General features: G+C 44.1%; 1 protein-coding gene across 3 annotated transcripts in view; it reads right to left on the bottom strand.

Moving 5' to 3' along the window:
- Positions 1-16,772, bottom strand: part of NEURL1 (neuralized E3 ubiquitin protein ligase 1) — a 152,781-nt gene that overhangs the window by 69,652 nt on the left and 66,357 nt on the right. Inside the window, exon 1 of one of the 3 annotated variants that reach the window (XM_069864207.1) lies at positions 15,404-15,425. The exons of 1 other annotated variant lie outside the window; for it this stretch is intronic. In XM_069864207.1, coding sequence (XP_069720308.1) covers positions 15,404-15,410 — 7 coding nt within the window. In that variant the 5' untranslated portion in view covers positions 15,411-15,425. Of the gene's footprint in view, positions 1-14,974; positions 15,057-15,403; positions 15,426-16,772 lie in introns of those variants that run through there. One more of the 3 variants, XM_069864206.1, reaches the window with a different exon arrangement.

The raw sequence follows: 16,772 nt of genomic DNA, 5'->3' as shown, positions 1-16,772 counted from the left end.
GAGCCACAGCAGGAATGACTCGCATGGGCTACATGATTATTTATTTTTGAGAGCACTGAGGCACTTCTGACCTTCTTCTCTTTGCATCTTTATTAATTCCTAGTATTATTACTAAGGCATCATAAGTTGAATGTTGCGAGTAGGAAATGAGAAGATCAAAGTAAAAACAGCATCCAAGATCTCTTTCTTGATCTAGAGCATTTTTGTTCTGCTGTGATCTGGTCAGGTCTGTCAGCAGTCTAACGAGAGATGTAAAAATGTTCTTGTCTTCTAACAAAAGAAAGCAAGATTAAGTCCAGTTCAGTTTGAGATTTAGGGACGTTTTAAAAATTTTGTTTATCCTTCTCTTGCAGATGCGCAGTTTGAGAACCTCCTTGGCTAATATTTGATGCTTCAGGAGGAGGAACAACTTGCCCAGGGTGATGGCAGCTGATGGTGGGACAAAGGGAAGAAAAAAGCCCAAAACTTTGCATGCTATTTCCTCTTGACAATCCTTATCTTCTTAAAGATAAGCAGGTATGCTATTGGCCATCAGATTAAGTATATTTATCAAAATAAGTTCTCTTTGCTTCTCTGACTCACTGAGTTAATGAACTGCTTATCTGCCCTAGCTCCTTTTCCAGGAACTGTCCAGTGAACTCATCCCACCTACCATAATTCCAGTTACCCATTTTCACAGCACAGATCAGAACTATGCACAAAACATTTTATACCTGTATTAACATTACAGAGTTTCTTCTAATTTATAATCACGCAAACTAAGCCTAAACAGATATTGCAGATGTTTAACTAAGAGTGGAGCTGTTGAGATTAGAGCCAGCAGCACCTCCACGCCTCTCTCTAACCTCTGTGTATGTGAGTGCACAGAAAGGGTGAGTTCAGCCTCTGCTCTGGCTCTGTTGCCCCAGAGGTAGCTGTGTTTCCCTGCACAGTCTCCAGTCAGCAGAGCAGCCGTTCTCAGAGGGTTCATGACAGTTCACACTGAAAAAAAAAAAGCAGCTACATAAAAGCAGAGCCCGACTGCAAATATTTTATGGCCACATAGCATTTCCATACACTACAAATCAATGTAAAAGATGTTTTCTTCAAGGGGCCTCATATAGACTGTGTTTCTAAATTGCATTCCCTCTGCTAAATATAAATCAGTAAGAGTTTTTGTTCTTCCAAAAGATTAACTAGCCTCAGTATTTTGGGATCTAATTCTGGAATACTTGTAGATGGGCCAGCATTCTCTTCCAATTTAAATACAGTTTAATGGAAAGTCTGTCCTGGGCACATTTTCCATGTACGGTGTAATAGCTTGGAAGTCTGAATATTGAGAGTTCACCAGAAACAGAAGTAACCCGTCAAGGTTAAACTTCAGATATTTGTCAGGTCAAGGAGGAAGGTGGGACCAATGGAGAGCAGGAAAAACAGCAAACTAAGAGTGGTAAAGACAATCAAATGGATCTGTGGAACCAAAATCCAAGGGATAATAGAAAATGCTGTAACCTACTGACAAAGCCATCCAAAGAAAATGCAAGTTCAAGAAGCTCTTGTCCTGAACTCAAGCCCTTGAGTTAGCTTTGACTCATACCTGTATAAAATAAAAGACGTGCCTCTGGGCTCAAGATGTTGAATTGGGCCCATAGCTACTCTCATCGCATGGTTATGATACAATGAGCTGAATTAGGATGCTGTTGTTTATATTCCCTCTGTCACTGGTGGAAAGAGATAGGATAGATTAGGAGGGTAATAAAGAGCATCTCATCTGGATCACTCTCCCACTGCTCTGCAACTCATTCCTGTATATGAGACTGCATTAGGGACACAAAACACAGTGGTCAAAACTCTCCTGTTGTTTCTGAAATCCCGTATCCAAAGCATCTCGTTTAGTACAGCTCCCCAATCAGAGAACGTTTCTCACTGAGAAAGACAGAAGTCCCAGACTGCTGACACCATCCTGCCTTGTTCTCTCAAAAAATTTTGGCTCTGCCAAGTGTCCCTGGAATAAGGCAAGTGAACAATAAGATCTTGGAATAGCACTGGGTCCCCAACATAGGACAGGAAGCAGGAATATAGGAATATCTCTGCACAGACAACATTTGAAGGGAGGTGGTATGGGTGCTGGGCACATATTCGTATTTCCACGACAGAGAACAAAGACTGCTGGAAGGATGCCTCTAGAAAGAGCCTGGAAAACACTCCAAGACAAAGGTGGAATCATCCATCTCACAGCAAGCTCTAGAGTTGCCCTGACCGAAGTATCCTTGATGTCACAGCAATTTAACCTTCAAATACTCTCTGTTCCCCAAAGCCATGAAAGTTTGAGAGACCGACATGCTAGGTAAGCTTAGATCACAGAAAACAACAAAGTTCTTTCCTTATGTGGGCTCAAACACGCTGGTGATTCAGCATCCACACATCCCTTGTGCCTTTCCAAACACCTGTTTCTGTGCACAGCACAGGTACGCTCGGCACAGGCCTGCTGGGCTCTTGCCTTACAGCAGAACATCTTAGAACATTATAACATTCCCTTCAAGCCAGAAACATTGTTTACAACTTTGGACCAGTTTTGCAATCACCAGTGGTTTCATTGCCTCTTCTGCATTTTGCTGCTTGAATTTATAGCAAATGTCACATGTGTATGCCCTCCCTTTAATTTCGCATCTGGATGGGTCAGGATATATAGCCCAGAGCCTGCCTGTTCTTCTGCTTCTTCTTTTAGCCTTTTACCCAGCTGGACAATGTAGATTATGTTTATCATTCAGTACCGCATACCATGAAGTTTTAAGCCGTAATACCATTTCTAAAGAATCTCAGGAAGCAGTTTATCTTGTGTCATACATGGCATCTACACTTGGAGCGCACCCTTTTTCCTAATATAAGCCATCCATTTAGAGTCACTTTGAGATACTGTAAAATTATATTATATTGTGTGCAATCTCGTTTAAAAACACAGTGGCTCAAGTCACATTTGTTTCACACACTTCCTCCTAAAGTTCCTGCCCATGTTACCCCAGGAGCCGGCTGAGCGAGTACTTAGTCCTCTCTGTCTAAGGACAATGTTGCTGAGCAATTTGAGCAAGTCTCTGATTTTTTTTCAAAATCCTTCTGGTATTGATATCTTACTACTCAGGTCATTGCTTTCTCCTTTCTGCAGATTGGCTGTAGATACATCATTGCCCAGTATGTCTTCCCTGTATCTTTTTTGTCTTTTCATTTCTTTCTGATCAACTTAAAAATTCTTTTTTTGTTTTCAGCATGAGAAAATTGCACTGCTTGCTTTGTTGGTAGTTGGTACAGTCTCCAAACTATTTCCAACCACACCAGTTACCCAAATATCAAAGATTTTCATTCACTATAAAGTCCAAATGCAGTCCTAGAAGGAAGCCCTTTAAACATACATCTGCTAAGGGTCTCCTGGCTGCAGGGCTTATGATGTTGTGAAATGGAATATGGAATTTCTTTGTCCGCAAAGGAAAAATACACCTGAAATTCTAGCCTTGCTACAGACTGACTAGAACCAAAAGATATTGATTCCAGTGGCATCTTTCCAACTATGTTTAGCAGCAAATAAATCCTTAAAGTATGGGGATTTTAGAGATAGCAACTTCTCAGGCACGTGAAATTTTTCTATTGCCTTTTCTATTTGGCCACACTTAACATCCTCTTAAATGTTTCAGGATTATAGGATCCATGTGCTACCTTGAATTCCTCTTCCAGCATTTCTCTATTCACATCTTCCTTTCCTCTCTCCCATCTCTCCCTCTGCCCATTTCTCCTTGAGGAAAAGTCACAGAACACAGAGTATCCCCCTCTGCTTGCTTTACTATTGCTTCCTCTCCAAAACATCTTGTTCCTCCTCCACCTCCCTTGTCACAAGTATTTAAGTTTCTCAAGCACTTCCCTCTTTCAAGTTATAATCAGCTGGATTTATTTTGGTAGCAACCACTTGTTGATCTGCAATGTATTCCTGCAAAGGAACTTGCACTGGGTACCAAGTGAGGTTATAGAGTTTGTCATCAGATAGCAATTATAACCAAGAACTTTTGCTCAGATCAGAGAGGTCACCGGTAGCGTTAGAAGCATTAACCACTACACCATTAAAACAATATTTTTTCAGGCAAAAAATTTAAGTACTGCTGAGGCAAAACCAGGAGAAAGGGCAACATTTCTCTCTTTGCGCAAGAATTTGGCCATCCACGTGTGAATTCCTTCATTAATCTGCACTTTCTGTACCACAGTCACAAGTGGAATCTAAATTACTGACTCTCCCGCTCTTGTCTGGCTCTGCAGCACATCACTTGCACCAGTTTAAACATCCTCTACTAGTTATTAACCCTGTTTCTTTTGCAGATCAGCGTCTGAACCTGGACCATTGAATTAATACATGGAACTTCAACAGCCAGTCAAGGCATAAAGTTACAGTTTATTTTAACAAAGATAAACAGCATCCCTGGCGCTTATTCTGAAGAAAAAGCATGAATACTATTCCATCATCCTTCCTAGCAATTCCCATGCCAGACCCATGAAGTTATTACTTAACGTTTTGTTAAAAATAGCTGCTGCTGGAGTAGTCCATACAGCAATTTGTTTTCCTTAGCATCTGCTGCAACAGTAAATGGCCAAGGGGGTTGAATCCTCACTGCTTGAGGACAAGAGAACATAAAGATGCTTTATTTCTTTAAAAGCGTTCCTACCTGCTAGCCACCCCCTCACTGAATTTCACAAAGATAGAAAGAAGAGACAGGTCTTGCCCCAGACTGTTTACAGTCCACATATAAGAAAAGCAACAGCAAATAAATGAGAGTAAGACAACTTTGTAAGTAACAGTATATTTTATCTGAATTTAAGTTGATTTGAGTGACTCTCACTGTTCAATACCCACAGCCAATGTGATCCCTTGCACCAGAGGACAGCGGGAAGTGACTCCACACACCTTCTGTCACCTTAGCACCATGCGAGAGAGCTCCAGTCCTCTCTGATTTACATAGGCAAAAACATATTTCAAACTAGAAGACTGAAGCCCTTTTATCATAAGCCCCCACAGAATTCCCATACACTTTCATGGTTATTTTCTTATGACTTGGGTAACAGTGTCAACCTCTCAAGTAATTTTGTAGAGGACCTTATCCAACTCAGATGACCAGTTACCATTCACTGAAGGTAAGTAACTTACAGGAGGTGACTTGGGAGGAACATCATGAAGATGAGAACTGCATTTCTAAACAGCTGAAGGAAGAGAGATGTGCTAGAAAAGCAAGCCAATTTGGACTAGGAACAACATGCTGCTTTAAAACTCATGCAAAAGAGCATTTTTGCATACTCAGGTATCGATAAGAGTGGAAAGGAGAAGAAATACGTCATGCAATTCAGAGCATTGTTCCCAATGTAGCCACGTTCATGGCGTGACTGCCTCGAAGGTCATGAGAGAATAGGAAACAAGCCTAACAGGCTCAGGGGGCTTTATTCTTTTGGTGGAAAGACATCTAGGCTATTTTAGAAAAGAAAGGAGCAACTAAGCGTGGAGACCATTCATTCATTTTCCTTGCTCTTTATAGCCTGAAAAACTGTGGAAAATCCTAGTCTTTGTACAGCTAAGGGGCATTTTTTTCTGATGACAAAGACCACCGGATTTTATTTCTTTATCTATAATTCACCTGTTTCTCCAAGCCACAGCTCTAAATTATAATTAAATAAGGACCACACTGCATCCCTGACATACTCCTTCCTGCCAGCGCACAGAGACGCAGCTGTTGAACTGGAGTTTGCAAATCCAGACCTCTGGGCCATGAAGCATTTCCCTGATTAGTTTTCTGCACCCAAAAGCAGATCTCAATGCATAATCTGAACCTACTGCCATAAATACGGTGCACAGAATAAAAATCCTAAATATTTGTCATAAAACTGAAGTTGCACAAATCCAAAACTGCTCTCCATTTTTCCCCAGAGGGTGCACTGCAAAATCACTTCTCTGGAGTGCTGAAGTTATTTAAGGTAACTTGTGAATATTTACATTTTACTACAGCTGCCCACATAATGCTACACGCCCCCTCCTGCATCAACTGAGCCAGCAGTACCAGGCACACATGTCATTAAAATACTGTTTCTGCCACACGCTAGAGGCAAAATGGATAAAATCTGTCTGTGAGGGCTCAGGCAGAGATTTCCCAAAGCACAGGATTAAGAGAAGGTGAAAAGTGTGTATTGTTATGTATATAGAGACAGTGAATCTCAAAATATTTCAGTTATCATACACTAAAGAACTTCTCAGTCTCCTTCAAGCAATTGCTGGTACACCAGGCGGTTCAGGATGAGACACGACCTGGGGTTCCCAGCAAGCAGCTTTGCTGTAGGAGGGTCCAGAGCAGAAAGGTCTCAGACCAGTGACAGTCTCCTCCTCTTTGGAGATGAAAAATCAGAGAGTGGCACTGCACTAGTTTAGGATAACCAGTAACTAAATTGAGCGATTTTCCTTTTCCAAGTTGCATGAAATTCACAGCACCAATAATGTCTTTGTAAAGGCAATTAGATTCTTAAGATGCTATTTTATGTTTCATAATCTGATTCTATTTGATGTGCAAAGAGAAAAGTCGTTTTGATCTGGGATGCTTCAGGACATTATAGGCACACATATATTTCTATCTTCCAGGGAGGCTTTTTTCTTTTAACTATTTTTTTTCGTCTTTGTCTCTTTGTAAGCTGCTACTTTTAAGCTTTAAAAAATACCAATTCTTAACAATAGTTACGTCTCGAGTCATTCTTCCAACTGACCTAGAGAAAAGCAATGTTTTATTTAAAGCACATTTAGTTGAGTGAGTGAATACTAGAGATAGATCAGAGCTGAAGATACAGCTTCCAATAATCTCCCCCCAAAAGCCCTTTGCTTTCTCTCTCCTCTTCCCAAAAGTAAAAGCAAGTAAAACATTTGTCTTTCTTCTGACCTGTGCAACAGATTTATTTCATTCCAGAACTGTATCCCCAATGCCCTTGACACCAAGGTGCCATTTGGCTAGTTTTCTAACATCTTGCTTCTCCAAAAAAAGAAAAAGTAAAATCATGGGATCGCTTTCCTTAAGATGTTTACCAGAAATCTTAACTTTAAAGTAGCAACCAACCCACAGCAAGTAACGCATTTACGCCAGAGTTGTGACGAATGCCTGTTGAGCTGCAGCACTTAAACCACTTGCATTTTAAACAGTAGTTTGTCAAGCGATGTTAATTATTTGGGAGGTCTCTGCTCCTAGAAACATAAACATTTCATTTTATACTGATCACATTTTCTTTTCCATGTGGTGCTTCCAGCAGAGACTGAAATTAAAATGGCTTCTTTGTGTGCCACAGTGTGGTTTATGGCTTAATTCCCCCTCTACGCTTGCAGGCAGGGGGTATTGTTACACCAGGTCTCCACACAGCATCTTCCACATCCTTGCTTTGCAGGTGGGAACCTTCTCTCCACCAGTGGGAGAGCTTTCTCAGATCCTGGAGGCAACACAGCTTTCCCATGGCCGAGGTCTGGGACTTGCAGTAGCCTGAGGATCACTTGAATTTCATAAAGCAAGCAAAGGGCTCTGTTGCTAGGAAGCAGCACAGGGAAGAGAAGAACAGGCTGTTGCAGTAGCCTGTGTCAAAAACACCCCTCCAGACTTGCCAAGGTGCAACTCAAACACAGGCACAAGCTTCCTTCAAACTACCTCCCAGTTCAACAGGCGATGCTTTTGATGTTGCAACCTTGACGCCCAAGCTCTGCTTATACCAGACCACAAGCCTCATAGTGCCTTGAAAAACATATTTTCAGTCCTGCCCTGGTATCTCACAACGGGTCCTGCTTTCATTCACAAGTCTATTGGCCAAAACCTTCCAATGTTACATCCACATGAACTTGCAGCAAGGAAACCAAAGGCTTTACCTGCAGTGAGACTAAAATCAATGTTTTTCAGAGCCACACTGAGTCATCTGCAAGTCCGTTTTGGGCACTTTCTCTTCAGGGCTTTATATGCTTCACCTCATAATGATTTTTATCCAAAGGCAGCAAAAGATGACAAGAGCTCTGTTATTCATAGCTTTTACAGAGGTCACCGCACATCCACCTTGCCTCGATTAAGTGTTGGGTCTTTCTCTGTTCTCCAGACTCCATTGATAAAGCCTGCTCTCAGCATCTTCTTGAGACCTGGGGCTAAACCAGAACTGCCCTGTTCTGCACAGCATGACAGAGGAAATTCAGAACGCAGGTACTTGGTGTCACTTGACTCCTCGTGTTTCCTGTAGCAGGATGGATTTACTAGTATAGGCAGAAAGGAGTGTAAACTGAACCACAAAAAGGAGCTGATTTTCACAGCAAGGGGCTTTGGTTTATTGCTAAAGCTTCTCATAAAATGATTTTTCCTCAAGGAAGAGGCCAAAAATTCCAGACTTGTGCTGACGCTGGCTGTTGGGTGGGGGGATGCAACCAGGAGTGAACTGTTTATGTTCTGTACCATGTTCATTAATTTATATGATCTTTAACATATTCCCGTTTTGCTATTTTCCCTTTTTCTTTAAAATAAAAGTGTCATCAACATTTCTAACAGGAAAAATATGTCCACGCATCCAATCAATTATCATCGCTCTCTCTGAGGCCAACCCCACCTTTGCATGTGTGACCCATGGCAAATCTCAGAGAACCCAAAGGGCTCCTCTCCTCAGCTCCACCAACTGCCATCACCTTGCATGTTATTTCTAATGCAATTGAATTGCAGTGTCCCTCCAAGAAACAATCAAGGACAGAGTCAAGGAAGAGAAATACCAGTGAGAGTAACTTGACAAGAGCTACAAAAAAGGCAGCTTGGACTCATTTTGGACCAGCTTCACTCAGATAAATAAGTTTTCTAAGCAAAACACTGATTTATAAGGGGATAGACAGGGAGCAAAACGAGTGAGGAACAACGCTAATAGGGATCAAGCGCAGAGCAAAGCACGGCGATGCCCAGGGCTGCAGCATATGCTCTGACCGTAGGTGCTCGTAGCACAAGGCTTGCGGCTGCAGCCACGCTCGTATTTCACCTCTGGGGGACAGGATCTCTCCTGACCTCCAGCTCAGGACCCTGCTGCGCCATCACCTGCCAACACCCAAGGGCAATCGACCATGATCAACCCCTTGCTTTGTTTCCACTTTCCATGAAACTCCCTCTCCTTTAGGGTTAATCTTTTTCAGATTGATCTCGACGCAACCCTCTGCACGTGTGGATATCATTAATGTAAAATTCCTTAATTAAATGAAACCAGGCCTACCAATTTTTATATTATATGTCTAGAGAACGCCTCTTCTTGATTCCTGCTATGTGTCAGCAATGGTAATTGTATTTGTTTTGCAAATTTACTTTATACTATTAACAATGATAATCTTCTGGCTGCGGGAATACTTGTTTCGATTAAGCATGCAAATGACTCCCAGGACACGTCAGAGGATCCTACAAACCTTCCTTGAAGAGACGTCTGCTACCTTTAAATTGATTGAATGATAGCTAAACATCTGACCCATGATTCTTAAGAAAACAAGAGTTAAGTAAGGAAGAGGTGAAAAAGGATCAGAGGTAAGAATGCTTCCATATCAGGGAGGGAGAGGATCCATCAAAGAGGACACAAATAAGACAACAAAATTTGATAAATGACATTCAGTCTCTAGGTCTCACCAGAACAGCGCTAACACGCAGAAAAGCTAACAGGAAAATGCCATGGTAGCAAAGGAAAAAATGAGAGAGGAGATGTTGTTCTCTCTAACCACTTGTAGCAGTACCCCTACCATCAAATACTGCCACAACTCATGAAAAACTCATCTGCCTTTCACAATAAACAGAACAGTTTTCAAGTATAAATGAGGTCACCCGTAAAAATCTCTATAAACAGAGGAACTACACACTTTGTTTTTGTAAGTGTTGTCAGCAGTCAATACACTTTACTATCAGCAACCCTGGGACATTGGCAGGTGACCCACATGTCAGAGGCATGAACTGAAATAATCTCTGGGAGCCCCACTTTTAGTAAATTCCAACACTGCTTTGGCACCCTGCCCGGGGTCTCCTGCATCAGTTAATCCAACCCTGAGCAGGATTAATTTCTCATACACACACACACACAAACTCATTCGCTCTCGAGGCTATATACCAACTGCACTGAAAGCGAAGTGAGTTGAGTCTTTTTTCCCCCAGTCTCATATTGGTTCTCAATGAGCAACTATCTGGAGAATATGGAAGAGGTTAACCTACTAGTGAGGCTGATCCCATCGCCAGGCATTCCATCAAATAAGAACTTACCCCAAATCTAGATAATTACTTAGATATGATAAGAATACAAAGCAATACCGATTTGCAAAGAAATCATACTAACATGAGATAAATGCTGTCACGTCTGCGTTTCTTTCACAATCGTAGTTTCTTATTTCTTACGTGATATTTAGAGTCTTAATTAGATGTAAGAAACTTGAAATTATTAAATTTAAAGGCGTGTACGGCAACGTGCACAGGAGTACAATCCTGTTGAGTGACATTAACTGTAAGGGTGAAATGTGGTATTTGGAACCGTTAGTGCCATATAGACAATGAATATACAGGGCAAGAAACAAAGCGTGGGGCTGATTTCAGCACTTGCAGATAGATATACTAATCACTACACTATAAGGAATTAAAAGAAAGCTAAAAATAGAGCTCTATTGTGCAAAGTAAGAATAAATGAAGTTGCATACAGTAGCTATTTTACACCAGGGAAATAGCCTCCACCCTCTGCTGTTCCCCAAAGCCCTACAGCAGCAGCTCAGCAGCTCTTGCTAGCACTCAGAGTTCCCACACCACACAGGAATACCCCATACCTCCTGCAAACACGTGAGACCAAGAGCCAGAAATTGTTTTCCGGGAGAACAAAACACAGAGGAAGGACAACACCAGTGCTCCACACCTCTTTTGCACAGGAATACACGAGCAGTGAGGTGCAGGGAAGTCTGTGGAAAACAAGTTCCTGATGAAAGGGTAAGGGAAGAATCTGGTCATGTATAATACTCACATGGGCCTCCATATACACCACACATAGGCACATGAGCCATTATTTATATAGTATCCATGACTTGCAGAGCATCACGTGCAAGCAGCTTAAAAACTCAGCTGCTGAAACTGAAAATCACATCTGTCACTCAGTCCTCCTTCCCAGGCTGAAAAGCCGCTGCGCTCTCACTAGGGACTTCTCTGCAATTACATCGATGCCGTACAATTACAGTTTGGAAAATGTGGCACAAGACACCTTTTTCGCTGGCTCCTTGTAAAAATTATTCCACCACAAAACACTGATGAATGCCTGTGACTTGTGAGTAATTAAATAAAAATAAAGCAAAGCCCTGCAATGAGGGACTTATTACTATGTAGAAGGGAAGGTTATTGAGCAACTGTGCAGGTAACACAGATGCATCTATCCCCCACACATGAATTAAGCCACTGTGTACACTCTAGCCAGGCAAAAACCCTCTGAAGAGATGCGTACACAGTAATCACTAACCTCTGCACGTCTACATACACTGAAAGCCTCTCCCAGCACAGCACAGCAGCTTGCTCGGCTAAACCATCACTTTGTGTTAGCTTGGTTCTGAGTGACAGAGTAAGAAAAATACTTAGGTCATTTTTTTCTCTGACAGAAACTCACGGATTAGGTCCCCTAAAATTAAGAACAGGATCTTCCACAAATGCCACCTCACTTATAGCCATTAGGAGGAATTAAAACCACTACCGTAGGTGACAATTGAATCAAACGCATAAAAAGAACACACGTATTGTGACATATGCATCTATTGGAGTCACATTTCAAGCGTGATTAACCAGCAAGTAGGTTAATATAAATATTTAGTAAATTCTGCCTATGTTATAGGAACACCATAGCACGCAGGCATTCTTGAAGAAACTAGCCTCAGATGAACCTCAAGCAACCGCATTAACATTTCCTATTTAAAATATTATTAAAGCAAATGACAAGCAATCATATCAACTTTTCCTGTTTAAAATATTGTTAAACACCACATGTATGGATATTAGTTTTCAAAGAGCAAGTAAATAACCCGTCTATCAAGGCTGTATTACCTTTGAACTTCCTATTTTGATTTTTCTTCTCATTGTGTAGAGCGCTCTGGAAAGCACCCCGAAGACTTCTGTGGATGGTGGTGGGAAAGGGAGTAGGGAACACAGGGAGAGACCAGGAGGAAGCTCAGGCAAGTGATGCTTTGGTGCCCTTGGTTCAAAGCTTTTTCTTCCTCCCAGTTCCATCAGGTGGGAAACTTTCCTTCGGGTGATACTCAGGGCCCATCCAGCACCCACCAACTCCATCACCAGGACAAATCAGTGTAGCTGTTCTACACTGCTACCATATTCATGGGAAAGCAGCATTTTCACTCAAGGCGATGCCTGCCCGTGCAAGCACACACGTACCTCATCAGGTGGCTCAACTAGAATTGACACAGCACTGGCTTGCAGGGCTTCACATAAGAGACTCAAGCAGCAGCGCAGGTCCAGGAACACCCAGAATCACCACCGCTGATCACATATCCCCAAGCATCACGCTCTGCCCACCCATGGATTTCCCTCTGCCAAGGGATGCTGAGACTCCTCCGCCCTGTGCAGGAAAGCTGCATGGCTTGGTGCTGCTGCTTGAAAGTGGATTTGTGGGTGAAAGGAGGTAAAATGATACAAGATGTTCCTCACCATGAGAGTCTGTCCATGGCTGCACTTGACTACCCTAAACCTCTGTCGGGGCACCGAGCTTTTAAACATCACCACCTTGACTTTATATGTTTTTTAAAGGGTGCCTCCCTCGTGATGCACCTCAGGAGTTTTTATCTCAATTTACTTTTCTGACCCTGCCAAGGTCACAACGGGCCCAAGAGGAGGCAGGGACCCGGCACACCACCCCAGGCACCCGTCTCAGAGAAACTGGCTGCCTCCCCAAAACCTGCTCAGCAGAGCCACAAGCAGCCAGCTCATGTGGTATCTCCCCATCTGAGCTAATTTTCAGCAAGGTTAAATTACTTAGGTGCTTATTGAAAGCCCAGTCCATTCTTGCAACACAGAGAGGTCACCAGGAATATCCGGAGGACATGAATTTATGCTTTACCTGTGCTTTCTAAAAACAAACAATGTCAGCCCTGAAGGCTGTCAATACAACTAACTCCTCTCAGTATCATTACATGCATTTTCAATTATCCTTCAGAGAAATGGATAAGGTTTCAGTTCTCTTTCCCCAGCTATTTTGAGATGCATCTGAAACAGAAATATTCAACAGAAAGATAGAACTGCAAGAACAGTAGCCCCAGACAAACCACAAGTGCAGATGTAGTCAATTTTTCTTAAATGTGCTTTGACTTTTTATTCTTTTTTAAAATAATGCATGCTCTTTCTTTTTTTTAAAGCATTATTGTGCTAAACACAGCAGTGCATCACCTCTGAATTTAGCCCAGCACCCTGTACAAAGAGGGAAATTTTACTTTATCACCCACATCTCATTAATTACTCTCTCCTAACATAATAAAAATTAAAGAGAAGCACACTAGCTGGAGCAGAAGCTCTGAAAGGCAGAAGTTGCAGTATTACAGTGCAGCGTGCTGCCAGCTGCAGGCAGGAGAAACCCCAGCAGGAATGCCAAGTCCCTGGCACATCCAGGAAACGTATATAGCTATTATTCTTTCCCAGCCAGTTCTTTGGGTTTGCTTTTTTTTTTTTTCAAATTCATTCAAATAAAGTTTCAAAGGGGCAAAGGCACGTACAACCACAAGACAACAGCCAGAGTTCTTTTTTTATGTTGACCCGACAGTGCTGTTATTCTGCTTATTACGTGCATATCGTGAGATGAGAGAAGAAATAAGGTCAGACAGCGGATGGAACTTCAGAACACAAACGATGAAGAAATAAAATCTCTATTAAGACACGCTTGCTAAATACCTTTAGGGAGAAACTCATCTACTTCCTAACTATGTTTGTTGTTCCTTAAACTACAGGGTTTGGACTTGGTGACAAACATGAGAAGAATCAGCACTGCAACGTGAATATTCACAGCCTAAGTGTATGAACCTCATGCACAGCTACTCAAATAAAGCATACAAGACACTCCAAGCCCACGTGAAGCTTTATCTGTGTCTTTCATACTCGTATTTACTATTGTAACAAGGAAGTCTCACTGAAAATACATTCATACCCCACTGAACATCCAGCATATTCACTACATCCAAAGTTAAACAGAAAATTTCAGAGCAGCAGGCGAGTTAATATTAAGGAGTGCGATATTCTCACAGAGGTATTTACGGCACGAGGTTTGCGCAGACAGGGACGTGGCTAATATTGCCCGTTGCCTACAGGCATCGAACCTAATTCAAACAGATTCTACAGATTCAAATTGTGGTTTAACGTTGGCTCTGTGGGATCTTCCAGCCCCTTTTTCCAGCTCTCCCCTGCTTTCCATCCCCCAGCAAACCCGGAGAGCGCTCAGCCTCCTCTGAGATCAGTCACTTCAAACCACCCCTCAGCTCCAAACCACCCCTCAGCTCCAAACCAACCCTCAGCTCCAAACCGCATCCCCCGAGCGCAAAATAAACCAAAACTAGAAATCCAGAAGTGATATACAGATTATATAGACATTAAACCAGCATCTGCATTAAGAAGCAGCTGCCGGTGGGAAGGATAAACGAGGTGACTCTTCTTAGAGAGACTCTTGGCCGCTCAGCTGATTTTTTTTCCCTGTGGGAGCTGTCGGGCAGCTGTTATTTATTTATTCCGGGTCCTTCCCCGACCCCTCTCTTCTCCGCACGCCCCGCAGATGCTGGTCCCTCATCCTCGGCGAGGCGAACCCCCGGGGAATGCTCGGGGAGGAGAGCATCTCCCCGCATCCCCCGCTCCCTCCTGCCCTCTCGCTGCATCCCCCGCTCCTTCCAGCCCTCTCCCCGCATCCCCCGCTCCCTCCAGCCCTCTCCCCGCATCCCCCCGGTCCTTACCGGCGATCAGGCTGCGGGTCACCTGCCCCCCCATCCCGCAGCCCCCGGCAGCCGCTGCCCCGCGCCGCCCGCCGCACCGGCCCCGGGAGCTGTCACACGTTTATTTACATAAGAAGGAGGAGACTCCGCGGCTTCCTGAAATAGCTGCCGGCGTTTCATCGCTCCAGCGTGTCCCCCACACCCCCCACCCCGCCCCACGCACGCGGGGAGAAGGAGACCCACGCGTGATGCTGCGGGAGAGGGATGCGGGAAACCCGGTGGTACCCACGACAAAGCAGGAGGCACCACTAACTCCACTGAAAAATAATTGGAAAGGCTCCTTTATAAACCAAATTACTTCAGCTGTTTGAAACTTCGGCTACCCGGTGGGGTTTGGTCTCCTGGAATAAATTGGAATGGTAAAAATCAAACGGAGTTAAAAATTATTACCAGACATCGCCGCACTAGAGTCTTCAAACGGCCTCTGCGGGTTAATTATTAATAATTTAATAGGAAAGAAGTGGTGCTTGAAGTGCAGAACAGCTCACCGCAGGCTGTAATAATAAAAAAACATTGTGCCCCGTAAGCTCTCCTGTGCGAGGCTTGCATGCTCAGCCCAGATCCAACACTCCCTGCTCTCCAGCCCATTGCCTCTGCTGATGGGTAGCCGCCAGCGTTTTAAAAGCAGGGGGATGCTGAGGATGGTGCAGGGAGGTGTGCAGGGCACCGCAGCCAGGGTTGGATGCTCTCTGCACCCCACGGTTCATGCAGGAACTTGCACGTTCCCTCCTCTCCATCTCCAGCATCCCACGCCCCTACCCCCATGCACATCTCCCTGCGTCTCTCTTGCCCACTGCTCTAAGGGTAAATGCACACAGCAGGCACCGAGCTGCCACAGCTGGCCGTGGAATGTCCCAGTTGGCTCGTTTAAAACTAGCTCATGCATCTTCACGCTACGCTGCAGTCACTCTTCCCTCTGCAAATGAGCAGGAGTCAAAACTTCGTGCAGCTCTGCCTCCCAACTCTTACCATGGCGCTGGGCAAATCCTGCCATCCCACTGGCTCGACTGCCACCGGAAAACTGGGGAATCAGATTTTTTTCTCTTGCCCGTGCTGTGATTATTATTGCTTAGGATGGCTGAGTGCTGAGGTCTCAGCACTTCTGGAAAGAAAAAAAAAAAAACAAACACACAAACAAAGAAAAAAAACCACCCAATAATGCAGCGCAAAGAAAAAAGCCCAAGCCAAAAAGCACAGTCAGGGTGTTTGCACTATCACTGTGTGCATGAGGAAAGCTGTGCCCAGCATTTCCAGCTTGGAAGTGGAGCCTCTCCCAAGCCTTCCAGCCACAGCCAGGCACCCACTGGCTCCTGCCTGCCCAGCAGGAGAGACTCGCACCGGACCCCAGAGCCACGCAGCAGCTCTCCCCTAGCTGAGCAGCACTCGCGCAGCGCTGCGCTCCTCCCTGCCCAAAGTCACACTCTGCAGAGCTTACGGAAGCTTCTTGGCAGAGGACTCTCCCTTTTCTTTCCCCTCCCCTCGCAGACGATGCTGCATTTACAGCAGGAGCATTGCAGGGTGAGGATGCATCCCCGGGAGCTCCGCAGCGTGGCCTCCGCATTCCAACAGGTGTGGAGCATCTCTTGGGTCTCACCAACCTGCTCCTGCTCTGCAGCCAGCATCCTGCTCTGCTCCCACGGATGCCACAAGGACACTGATGTTTTCTCTCCTGGCAGGCAGCCCCCACGCTCAGGCTGACGGCAAAGGGCCTTACACCATCAGCTACCAAGTTTTCCCTCAGAGGAATGAAGATTGACTT

This window comes from Phaenicophaeus curvirostris, chromosome 9 (genome assembly GCF_032191515.1).
Source record: "Phaenicophaeus curvirostris isolate KB17595 chromosome 9, BPBGC_Pcur_1.0, whole genome shotgun sequence".
Classification (NCBI taxonomy): domain Eukaryota; kingdom Metazoa; phylum Chordata; class Aves; order Cuculiformes; family Cuculidae; genus Phaenicophaeus; species Phaenicophaeus curvirostris.
Note: the sequence above shows the minus strand (reverse complement) of the source record. Positions and strands in the feature narration are given on the sequence as shown.